This window comes from Mustela lutreola, chromosome 15 (genome assembly GCF_030435805.1).
Source record: "Mustela lutreola isolate mMusLut2 chromosome 15, mMusLut2.pri, whole genome shotgun sequence".
NCBI lineage: Eukaryota > Metazoa > Chordata > Mammalia > Carnivora > Mustelidae > Mustela > Mustela lutreola.
In genome coordinates, this window is record NC_081304.1 from 43151079 (window position 1) to 43164189 (window position 13111).

General features: G+C 39.1%; 1 protein-coding gene across 3 annotated transcripts in view; it reads right to left on the reverse strand.

The window, feature by feature from the left end:
* Nucleotides 1-13111, reverse strand: part of SSH2 (slingshot protein phosphatase 2) — a 258525-nt gene that overhangs the window by 20918 nt on the left and 224496 nt on the right. For all 3 annotated transcript variants that reach the window (XM_059147750.1, XM_059147748.1, XM_059147749.1), the window contains 2 exons: nucleotides 5931-5977; nucleotides 1198-1344 (listed from right to left, as the gene is read on the reverse strand). In XM_059147750.1, the coding sequence (XP_059003733.1) occupies nucleotides 1198-1344; nucleotides 5931-5977 (194 nt within the window). The remainder of the gene's footprint in view (nucleotides 1-1197; nucleotides 1345-5930; nucleotides 5978-13111) is intronic.

Here is a 13111-nt window from a genome sequence, read left to right on the forward strand (position 1 = left end):
GAGGATAAAGTGTAAAGTACCTGGCACATAGTAAGCATGCCATGAGTGGTATTACTGAGAACCATTTAGTAATAGGCTTCAAGACTATAAAACACTCTTCCAGGTGCTAGCTAGGGACTGAGTGTATGGGTTCAAAGCTAGTGCAGGAGGAGTCAGGGTAACTAAGAGGAAGAACTTCTTGACTATGGAGGTTCTGCAGAAAGACATGGAATCACCACTGTAGGAGGACTTTAAAAATGAGAAGCGCTTCTCGGGGCGCCTGGGTGGCTCAGTGGGTTAAAGCCTCTGCCTTCGGCTCAGGTCATGATCCCAGGGTCCTGGGATCGGGCCCCACGTTGGGCTCTCTGCTCAGTGGGGAGCCTGCTTCCCTTCCTCTCTCTGCCTGCCTCTCTGCCTACTTGTAATCTCTGCCTGTCAAATAAATAAAAATAAAATTTAAAAAAAAAAAAAAAAAAAAAAAAGAAGCGCTTCTCATCTATCAGGGATGATTTGAACGTGGTCCCATCAAAGGGGCAGCGTGGCCAACATGCTCATTTATGGTTCCATCTATTGAAGGAATATATAGGATTGGCAAGGAAATCCCCAGGGACTTAAAAAAACAAAACAAAACAGCGTTGACATACTAATACTAATTAACACTAAACATTACATTAATACTATTAGTTTCACTAAAAGGACCAATTAATTTAAAGATGACATGAACAGAACGGCCAGAGGAAAATTTCACTGTTCAGTGCCCCATAAGGGTAAAGGAGAAGAATGAAAAAGGAGTTCCAAGACTAAGTTTTTCTTAGTCTTTCCTTCAGAAAGGAGGACTCAGTATCCCACCCACCTGGAGTCATCTCTGTTCTCTAGCTTTCCCACATCTCTTTTGGCAACTCAGACCTTCCTTCAGAACATCTTCCTTCTCTCACTCCTACTGCATTTGCAGCATCTTCCATTTGCCCTACCTATCTCGGGATCAGTGGGAACGAATAGTCAACAGGAGATTATCTTCGTCCAGGGGATTCATCTACTTACAGAGAGTATGGAATCACCGGTCAAATTCTCCCCAGGATGAAGGAACCTCAGTCTCCTTTTTTTGTTTAATTCCTTCTCCAGAGTACAGACAGTAAGCTGTCTATAGCTCGCAGGACCCAGCCATGTGTGGTGCAGGGGGTACATAGGTCAGAGCATGTATGTGGGACCATTACTCACTTTGCTTTAGAGATGAATTTGTAAGTGTCATTCCAGTAAGCCAGTAGATCTGTTGCTTCTTCATCATATACTCGGATGTTATGATACTCAAAGACTCCTGGGAAGAAGTTATCTATCTCTCGAGTGACATTCAGGATATACCGCACCCTGCAAGGGGACCAAGGGAGAATGTGCGCTTTACTACTCAGGCTAAATCCAATGCCAGCACTGTTCTTACTTATAGTTGACTTCTTAGGTTGAAATTGAATACTAAAATATTGAAGAAAGCTAAAAAACAAAGAAGCTATATACTGATTTGGTACAGAAACCATATAATACAGAATCCAGGACATACCTGGGCACAAACGAAGTACTGGGAGAAAAGCTGTCTACCAAGTTCAATATCTAAATTCCATTCTCAGTTTATGTACAGTTACACAGTCTCATCTTTGATAGTCTTTTGAAAATATGCCTTGTATTTTACTTCAAAGAATCAACCTAAGGTCCAGGATCTGATAATTTCTCTTTAGTCAATAAAATTACCAGAAACTTAATTTATTCTTTGGAAGTCATTTGTATTAAATCAGACTATTAACGTCTACCTCAAAAGAAACAAAAAGCAACAAAAGAGGGAAGGGGAATATTTCCTCCTCTCTTTCTAAATGCTAGATTTTGCTCTGTTACTCTCTGTAAACTATAAGAAAGGCGAAAGAGACCAGGACTGGGAGGGTCAGAGTTAAGTTGGACCTAAAATTCTCTTAACTCTCTAGGCTGCAGTTCTGGCTGTCACAGCAGATGTGACTGAGAGTTCTCGCATAACCCAGAGGCTTATAGAGAAGGCTTTCTGTATCACAAATATCTTCTGCTGTCTCTCTCACTGTACAATTACAGTAAATGCTTAGGCTTAATTTGCCAAATGGTTATCTTTTCTCAGTGCTGTGTGGATTTGGATGTCACTAGAGTTTACTCCAACAACACAACATGGACTCATTTATTTTGCTCTGCAGAAGCTGCTTCCTTTGTGGAACTACACATAGGGATCTTACAAACCCAGTCTCTGAAGTCAGAGAAATGACTACAGAAAGGGAGAGTCAGAGTTGATCCATCTTGTGGTTAAGGTCAAGAGACCAAAATTTTTCTGAAACATGATTTGAATGTTTTAACTTTGCATCAAAGTCCATTACTAGATAGGAATTTTTTTCTTTTTAATTTAAAAAGCAAGCACATGCAATTGTGGAAAACAGTACATGGAGTAACTCTATGACCCAGAATATTCCTCTCCTAGGTATAAACCCAAGAGAAATGAAAAATAAATTTACTCCCAAATTTGTACATGAATGGTTACAGCAGTAATCATAATAGCTAGAAGGTGGAAACAACTCAAATGTCCACCAGCTGATGAATGAATAAATAAAAAGTGTTATTTCCAAACAAAATAACATTATTTGACAATTAAAAAAAAAAAAAGGAATGAAGTAATAACACATGCTACAACATTGATAAACCTTGAAAATATAAAGTAAAAGAAACTCTTCTTAAAAGTGCACATATTAAAAAAAAAAAAAAAAAAAAAAGGGACGCCTGGGTGGCTCAGTTGGTTAAGCAGCTGCCTTCAGCTCAGGTCATGATCCCTGCGTCCTGGGATCGAGTCCCACATCGGGCTCCTTGCTCAGCAGGGAGCCTGCTTCTCCCTCTGCCTCTGCCTGCCATTCTGTCTGTGCTTGCTCTCTCCCCCTCTCTCTCTCTGATAAATAAATAAAAATCTTTAAAAAAAAAAAAAGTGCACATATTATATAATTCCATTTAAATGAAATGTCCGGAATAGGAAAATCTATAGATACAGGAAACATATTAGTAGTTTCTAGAAGCTGGGGAAGAAGGGAAATGGGGGTGACTCTGAAAGGGTATAGAACTTTCTTTTTGGCTGAAAAAATGTTCTAATTAATTATTGCACAATTCTCTAAAAATAATAAATATCATTAAAGTGTACATTTGAAGTGGGTGAAATATATGTGAATTATATCTCAATAAAACTGTCAAAAGGAAAGCACACTTCTCTTAATTAAAATACAAATGAATAACCTCCCACCTCTAATCTCATACTGCACTAATGAATTATGATAGAACAAGGCTTCCCAATCCTATTCATTAGAGAACCATAAGGCAGTCACTACCAATTGAAATTAGCACTCCTTTGAATAAATAAAGAAGATATGGCCCATATATACAATGGAGTATCATGCCTCCATCAGAAAGGATGAATACCCAACTTTTGTATCAACGTGGATGGGACTGGAGGAGATTATACTGAGTGAAATAAGTCAAGCAGAGAGAGTCAATTATCATATGGTTTCTCTTATTTGTGGAACATAAGGAATGACACGGAGGACATTGGAAGAAGGAGAAGTGAGTTGGGGGAAATCGGATGGGGAGACGAACCAGGAGAGACTGTGGACTCTGAGAAACAAACTGAGGGTTTTGGAGGGGAGAGGGGTTGGGGGATGGGTGAGCCTGGTGGTGCGCATTAAGGAGGGCACGGATTGCATGGAGCATTGGGTGTGGTGCATAAACAATGAATCTTGGAACACTGAAAAAATAAAATTAAATTTAAAAAAATTAGCACGCCTTGAAACTTCTTTGACATCTCTATATGAAGTGGCACTTTACTTGGGGTTCTGAAGTTAGTAGATGGGGTGAAAATGGCCTTATTGCCAAAATTAGACCTGAAAATCCCAAAATCATCCCCTAAATCCAAAAGGAGTAGTATACATGTTTTGTAACCGTAATTCTTAATCCACAAGATTTTAAGAACCAGTGAATTTATGAAACAAGATCTAAGTAGATGTCTGACCATCTACCTATACTGTCTTTTAAGATAAATACATCTGTGTTTTATAATTTAGCATTATAAATAGTAAGTGAGATGAACATATATCATCTCCAGCAGGGTGTGTGTGTGTTATAAGTCAAAGTATATATGTGCATAATGTAATTTCAATACATTTGGCAAGAACTGGCTGTATCAAAGCTCAGATTTCATGTTAAACACTGTATCTACATGCTAGTTTCTGGCAAGTTACGGTCAATTTTTCTATTGTCCCTTCACATTTACTGAGTACCCTCTTGGTATAAAGCTTTGAGCTAAGTAGATACATGTTTTACGTAAAACCAAGATACAGTCTCTATTTTCAAGAACTCTATAGACTCAATCCTAATCAATTTAAAGCTTCCAAGTTCTATTTATTTTCACATCTTAAATTAAGTAACCAGATTCACTCCCAACTTCTCCCCACCCCAAGAACTCTTTGTATAAATCTCTGGCTTAAGTCTTGTTCCAGGTTCATTTTAGCAATTATGATATACCTTTCTTTCGAAGGAAAAGTAGCGAGTATGCAACTAATTACGCTAAAGATAACCAGAAGGCTGGCTTATAGCTGGGAAAACAGGCGGCCAGGAACTAGCCATCCCTACTTCTGGGTGTCAGTAAGTCTTATCGCTGGGCACCTAAGAGTTAGCATGGCCAAGTTCAATGAAAAATTTAGACATTAGCTAAGAAGTCAAAAGGGAAGAGGAATGGCAGCTTTTTGCTTGCTGAATGTCGATGGTGTTCTCAATAGCTACAATCAAACTCAATAACCATGCTGCTTAGGGGCACATTTCTTAATACAAAGTAGGTATTCTTGTTCAATTTCAGAAGCTTGTCCATTTTACATTTATAACCTACTTAGATTTCAAGCACCTTACTAAAAAAGGATGCAGACTGAGTCTTATTTTTCTTTGGGTCCCTAGTATCTAGCACTGGACCTGGCCCACAGAAGATGGTCAATAAATGTTGAGGGAAGAGCTGTGAACCCGACATATGCAGAGCTGTGTACTCTTACAAGGAAATAGGAACCAAAGGCAAAACTGTGGAGGCAGTAAAAAGATCAGTGGTTGCCAGGGGTGGGGGTGGGAATAAATAGGCAGAACACAGGATTTTTAAGACCGTGAAAATACTCTGTGTGATACCATAATGATGGATGCATGATACTATACATTTGTCCAAAGCCACAGAATGTACAATACCAACAGTGAACTGTAATGTAAATATGGACTTTGCATGATTACAACGTGCGTATCAGTGTAGGGTCATCAGTTCTAACAAATGCACCACTCTGGCAGGGACAGTGATAATAGGGGAGGCTATGCATGTGTGGGGGCAGAGGTATATGGGAAATCTCTGTACCTTCTGCTCAATTTTACTGTGCACCTTAAATTGTTCTAAAAACAAACAAAAGTAACCAATAACTACATTTTTTTTTTAAAGATTTTATTTATTTATTTGACAGAGAGAGATCACAAGTAGGCAGAGAGGCAGGCAGAGAGAGAGGAGGAAGCAGGCACCCTGCTAAGCAGAGAGCCCGATGTGGGACTCGATCCCAGGACTCCGAGATCATGACCTGAGCCGAAGGCAGTGGCTTAACCCACTGAGCCACCCAGGCGCCCTACATTTGTTTTAAAGAGCAGGAAAGGCATGCACATTTATTTTGGAAAGCCTTTCCTCTGAAACAGTGCTCTTTCTGGGACGTGTGTGGGGGAGGATGGAACAGTGGGAGAATGGCCACTTAACTTTTTATTAGATTACACCTGATTAGAATCAAATGGAAGCAACTCTTAGGCTGAAAGTTACTCACCGACACCTATTTGACAGGAAAAAGTAAAAAAGAACAGTGATTTATAACAGGGGGATAAAAGCAATTGCGATGTGTGCTTACCCTCGGTTCTGTAAATCCTCTAGATTAGAGGCATTCCATTCTGAGCCCTGTGAAACAACAACAACAACAACAACGGAAAACAAGGTTAGGGAGTATTATTAGCAAATGAACAAAATACAATACTCAAACAGGAGTCCTATAAGGGAAGAAGCAGAACCAACAACATCTATCATGGTTCCCTTCTATAGGTCCAGTACTTTATACATGACCACATTTAGTTTTCACAAATGATAGGGCAAAAAAGTGAGCTTCATTTTTACAGATCAGAAAACCAGCCCTCATATAATTCAAATAATTTCTGCTCAAGATCACATGCTGGAAAGGTGTCTCCCCCAGGTTATGCGCTCTCTCTCAAATAAACAAATAAAAATCTTAAAAAATCATACTTTGCATTTAGTTGCCATGTCTCTTTCTTCCTTCCTTCTTTGTTTTTTGTTTTTTTTTTTAAGATTTTATTTATTTATTTGACAGACAGAGATTACAAGTAGGCAGAGAGGTAGGCAGAGAGAGAGGGGGAAGCAGGCTCCCCGCTGAGCCAAGAGCCCAATGCAGGGCTCGATCCCAGGACCCTGGGACCATGACCTGAGCCAAAGGCAGAGGCTTTAACCCACTGAGCCACCCACTGAGCCACCCAGGTGCCCTGCCATGTCTCTTTCTCATTCAATCTGGTCTTAGACAGTTTACTCCAACTTTATTTATTTTGGTTTTCATGATATTGACATTTTTGTAGACTACAGGTTTATAATCTTGGAGAACTCCTCACAATCTGGATTTGTCTGATTTGTTTCCTGATAATTAGATTCAGATCAAAATTCTTGTCAAGAATAATATAATGCTGGTATTGTGTACTTCCTATGGCATCAAATCTTGAGGCACATAACGTCCGTTTGTCACATTGTTTGCTAGGTTGAACCTGAATTCTTGGTAACCTTTGTATCTGCCACATCCCACTACTATACTGTAAAGGTTTTTTTATAAGTAATTAGTAATCTTTAGGTATTAGTGATCTTTAAAGTCAGGTGAATATCTTGTTTCACAAAAATCTTTTACCCTATGGTTTTAGCATTAACTGCTGACCTTGTCCAAAAAATTTATCTTAGTGGGTGTTGACAAAATTGTGGTTTTCTAATTCTATTATTCCTTCTGCATGGGAGCTGGCATTCTTCTTTGTAAAAGAGAGTTTCACCTAGTCATTCCTTACACTCTGAATGCCACTATGCATTCTTGAATTCTTTTTGTATTTAGAATGTTATACAATCCAACACCATTTTTTCCCCTGACATTCAAATTATCCTGAATTTGATCGGTGGGAATTCTCTTCAAGCAGGCAAGCTCTTTTTGATATGATCCTGCTAGTTTTTGAGTATTTGCTTGCTTTCTGGCATAAGAAGTCGTTCTAGATTTACTTTGTGAGTGGAATTAGTGATTTCTCCAAGGAGCCCTGGTTTCTTTTAACAAAGAATGATATTTTGCAATAAAAACCTGGACATTAATTAGATATGCTCATAAATATTGGGTGTTATTGCTTCTAAATTTCAGTGGACAGATCAGGAAATATTTAAAAAAAAATATTGAATTTACAGGAGTACCAGGTGGCTCAGTCAGTTGAGCACCCAATTCTTGGTCTCAGCTCAGTTCTTGACCTCAGGGTCACGAGTTTGAGCATCCCTCCTTGGGCTCCACGCTAGGTGTGGAGCCTACTTAAGAAAAAAAAAAAAAAATTGAGGGCACCCAGGTAGCTCAGTTGGTTAAGCAACTGCCTTCAGCTCAGGTCATGATTCCGGAGTCCCGGGATTGAGTCCCGCATCAGGCTCTTAGCTCCACAGGGAGTCTGCTTTTCCCTCTGACCTTCTCCTTGCTCATGTTCTCTCTCAAATAAATGAATGAAACCTTTAAAAAAAATTGGATTTATACTGGTACCTCCAATTCAAAGTTAACACCACAAGGTTCTCCCTTTCTTTCTTGCCCCTTTGTTACCTTTCACCTATTTCACAGTGATAACCTTGGTTTCCAATAACTCATTAACTCTATTTACAAAATAACTTCAACATTACTACACCAATATCATAGCCAAATACAATCTATTAAGTTCAAATTTTCTTTGCAGTTCTTTTCTCTTCCTATGAAGAGGTTCAATCAGAATATTATGCTCACAACTTATTTGAATTAATTTCCTTCTTTTTTAAATAATTATTTTATTTTTAAAATAATTTTTAAAAAAGATTTTATTTATTTACTTGAGAGAGGGCAAGAGCGAGAGACAGCACAGATGGAGAGAGAGAAGCAGACTCCTCACTTGAGCAGGGAGCCCCACGGAGGACCCAGGACAGAGAAATTACGACCTCTGGTGAAATCAAGACACTTAACCTACTGAAACACCCAGGCACCCCAAATTAATTTCCTTCTGTGAAGTTATCCAATTGCTATATATTTGGGTTCACTAGCTCCTGTTTGCATTCAACTTTAGGGTGTGTTTTTTCCATCTGATTTTGAATATGCCAAACTTTCATAAGATTGAAAGTCAAAAGTTTATTAAAAAGTAAACTTGAGGGTGCCTGGGTGGCTCAGTGGGTTAAACCGCTGCCTTCGGCTTGGGTCATGATCTCAGGGTCTTGGGATCGAGTCCCGCGTCGGGCTCTCTGCTTGGCGGGAAGCCTGCTTCCTCCTCTCTCTCTCTCTCTCTGCTTACTTGTGATCTCTCTCTGTCAAATAAATAAATAAAATCTTAAAAAAAAAAGTAGTATATTACAGATACTTTTATTCTTAACTTACTTCACTTTACAATTGTCCTCAGAACCACTCCATTATCACAGTTCACAGAGATCTTCCCTATTCTTTCTTACATTTATATAACACTTCATTGGATAGGATAGTGATAGAATAGTTTATTCAATTAGTATCCTATGAATGTTGTTTCAGTTTGTGGAAGTAAGGTTGCTGGGTGAAGGGCCAATGCATAGTTTTGTTAGACATTGCTAAATTCCCCTCCATAGAGGCTGAAACAATTCTGCATTCCCACCAACAATGTATGAGAGTGTCACTTTCCCCACAGCTTTGCCAACAAAATGTGTGGTTAAGCTTCTGAATCTTTGCCAATCTGTTAGGCATGAAATGTATGTCAGTGTAATTTCAATTTGCATTTCTCTTAAAAGTAAAAGTTAACAACTTTTCATTGCTTTAGGTCCATTTTTTTTTCCACTTTTAAAAAAAAAAAAGATTTTATTTATTTATTTGACAGAGAGACAGTGAGAGAGGGAACACAAGCAGGAGGAGTGGGAGAGGGAGAAGCAGGCCTTCTGCTAAGCAGGGAGTCTGATGCAGGGCTCGATCCCAGGACCCCGGGATCACGACCTAAGCTGAAGGCAAACGCTTAATGACTGAGCCACCCAGGTGCCCCTCAGGTCCATTTTCTATCTTTGGACTATCTGTTCATCTCTTTTGAAAAGGCAAACACTTAAAAGTAGGAATTTATCTATTTTAGAATTATGCATTAAATGGAATTTAGCATTAGAAGACTCAGGTTCAAGTCCCAACTGTGGGGCACTGGGCAAATTGCTTAACCTCTCTGTCTTTGCTCTCCTTACCTGTAAAATGGACATTCCTCCCACCCTAGTCCTATATACCGAAATGGGTACCTTCTCAAATCACAAATAGGAAGTTTTCCTGATCCTTTCAGTCATGTGAGAATACAAAGTCTATGACCCAGAATATAGTCCTCACCTGACCATGCAGGCACCCTGATCTCAGATTTTAGCCTACAGAACTATGAGAAATAAGTTTGTTTATAAGTCCCCATCCCAACCCCCAACCCCCGCCCCCCCCCAAAATCCAGTTTCTCCCATATTAAAGTGCAAAAACCTTCTTTCTATCCTGAATTCTCTTCTAGATATTCTTTCTAGACATTTATTCCCTTCCCTTCCTATGATTCATAGAAATAAAATCTATTTCTTCCTCTGATTTCTCATTTCCCATATGTTTCAACTTACAGCACTATGATTTCTGCCCTCATCACTCTTGCTAGTGTTACTAATGACCACTTCTAATTATCTAATCCAGGCGTCTTCCATGTCTTAGCCCCTGGCCTTCCATGAATATCTGTCTGATATGGTTCATTACTCTCTCCTTATAGAAACAGATCAGATTGGACAAGTATCTAGCCTCACGCCTGGCATAAAAAAAAGAGTCAACAAATGTTTATTGAATGAATGACCAAATAAGATCAGTAAATTAAGCACTCTGAGAACTGTAAATGTTATGTAAGCATTATCATCACAAGACAAGTGATACATTATTTAATTTGGCTATTGAACTGAGAGATACACATCAAGGATGCTATGAAGTTCCATTCAGGAAAAGGACAGTAACTGATGGGCAACTGATCTTTTCTACAGACCTGAGAGCTCAGCTGAGTTGCTTTCAAAAAAATAGGGAGGTTCTGAAGACTCTGTGCTTATTAACCTTTGAAAACAAGCTGCCACACCAAAGAAAGAGGTAAGAACTGTAATGAACTTCAAGGAGACAGAAGCCAAGCAATAATGGTTGAGAGGCTAAATGGTAGCCAAGGAAATGTGACCACTTCACCTCTTAATTTAGAAGTCTAAATCCTCTGTGGAACTTTGTCCAGCTAGATGGAAATAACCCTTACATGATGGGATAAGTTCATGGTTTTCATCTACCTGTCCAGAGAAAATTCAACCTGACAATCTGAAATGGCACATACCCAGAAACAAAATAAATGAAAAGCTTTGGCTACTGACTCAGGGAAGTCCATATAACATGACTTGGACTGTGCTTGGGTTCAACCTGAAAGGAAGAACTGCAGTCAACGTGGTGTAATTACTTTTCTGCCCTCAATATAAATACTATGCATATTAGCCCCCTGGAGCCCTCCAAAGACTTTTTTTTCCCCCTCTCCATGCTTCTCAGGCTTACAATGACACAATTCCATGGGGTTTTTCACTATGTTCTATATAATTATGCAAAGCACATTCAAATCTTACTAAAGTATAAAATGAAATCTTGGGACTATAATACATTTTTAAGTAAGTTCATTTCCATCTTTCACTCTGGTTCCCCTACACTGTGCCATAGCCCAGAGGCCCGAGTGACTAATTTCTTTCTTTCTTTTTAAAATTTTTTATGTAGGCTCCATGCCCAATGTGGAGCTTGAACTCATGACCCTGAGATGAACAGTTGCATGCTCTACTGACAGAGCCAGTTAGGCACCCCCAAATGACTAATTTCTTTTCCAATATTATACTTAGAAATAGCCTTGTGAGGGTCCAATTGCTCCAAGCAAAAGAGAAGAGAGCACATTCATAGCAAATAAGAAGGACTGTATTCAGGTTCCGCTAGGATCAATATAACTCAATATAATCTCCAAGGGCTGGTGCCTTGTCCAAATCTTCTTCAACGTACCATACCTACAGCCACAATACTGTGAGTCACATTATGAAGGCAACCAGGCATAAGAGTTCTGTTAATTTTTCCTTCTGAGAAAAGTTCATGCTACACATCTCCAGCTGATGGACAAAATCATGAATAATTAAAATAGCCCATTTGATTTAAGTCTCATCTATTCACATATCCTTCATTTCTCTGCACCTACAGAAGTAACTACCAATTTGAGGCTTAATTTTTCTTTGAAAAGGAAACATTATTCTGTAATGTAAAAATATTAAAAAAGATGACCATCAGCAATAAAAATCAACTCGTTTTTATTCATGAACAAAATTACTGGCTGTGTCCAATATTCCTGTGTTTCCTAAGAAAGCTGCCTGCCTTTCAGCAAAGGGTCTCTGTTCACATTTGGCTTTTTCTCAGCCAAACTGGACAACCTCCAGGAGAACTGTTGATATTGAGACTTGGTTGGGCAAAGGCTTCCAGCTCAGAGAAGTGGTACACTCTTAAGGGTGTGGAAGAACTTCTTCTGGAAATACCCTGGCTCCCAACCAATCATTCCTCTCTTCTTGCTGCGGATTTTCTTTAAACTATGCTTTATACTTTTCTTCTCCATACCAGCTGGACACCTTTTTAAATAAACATCTCTGTGCACTGCACTGCAGAGCTGAGCATTCTTCTAAAGGGAGGGGAAAAATCCTGCTGCCTCCCTTCACACAATCTGCTTGCACTCCAGGCATGGCAGCTACGCACAAGATGAAATGACTTTGCAGAAAATTAACACCACTGCTTGCAGCTTGAATAAGACCTCTTCTTCCGTGTCAATTGCTAGGAAAGCCAGCAGAGCACAGACTCACGGAGGGAAGAGATAGGGGTTTGGATATAGGATATGGTGGTGCAAACAAAGGGGAAGCCATTGATGAAGAAGTGTTCATGCACTCACTTTGTTGGATAAGAGTTAAATTTCAGAATTCTCCAGTTTGCAAGCTTTTCCCAAATAAGAAAAATATTCACAATGGAAAGAACATATCCATTCTCTAAAAAAGAGAATTATATCTGAAGTGGAGCAGGATTTCCCTTTTTCAAAAACATAGACACACATGTTAAAAAAGTAAGACTGGAATATTATATAACAAAAGGTGTCTCTGTTTATCTCTTTTGCTGACGATTAAATGTTACTGTCTTTTGAAACTAAGCTTTCTACAATGAACATGAATTATTTTTGTAATAAATAACCCAACACAGAAGAATATGCCAAGAATCATGCTAAGTGAAATAGGTCAGAGAAAGAAAAATATCATTATCATTTCACTTATAGGTGAAATATAAAAAATCAACAAGTAAAACCGGACTCTATACAGAGAACAAATTGGTGGCTGCCAGAGGAAAGCTGGGTGGGGAGGATTAAGAGTTACAAGCTTCCAGGGGCGCCTGGGTGGCTCAGTGGGTTAAGCTGCCTTCGGCTCAGGTCATGGTCTCAGGGTCCTGGGATCGAGTCCCACATCGGGTTCTCTGCTCAGCGGGGAGCTTGCTTCCCTCTCTCTCTCTGCCTGCCTCTCTGCCTCCTTGTGATCTTTGCCTGTCAAATAAATAAATAAATAAAATCTTAAAAAAAAAAAAAAGAGTTACAAGCTTCCAGTCATAAAATTAGTAAATTACAGAGATGGAAGCATACAGGATAGGGAATATAGTCAATAATGTTGTGATAACATTGTATGCTGACAGATGGTGACTACACTTACTGTGGTGAGCACTGAGTAATGTATAAAATTGTTGAATCG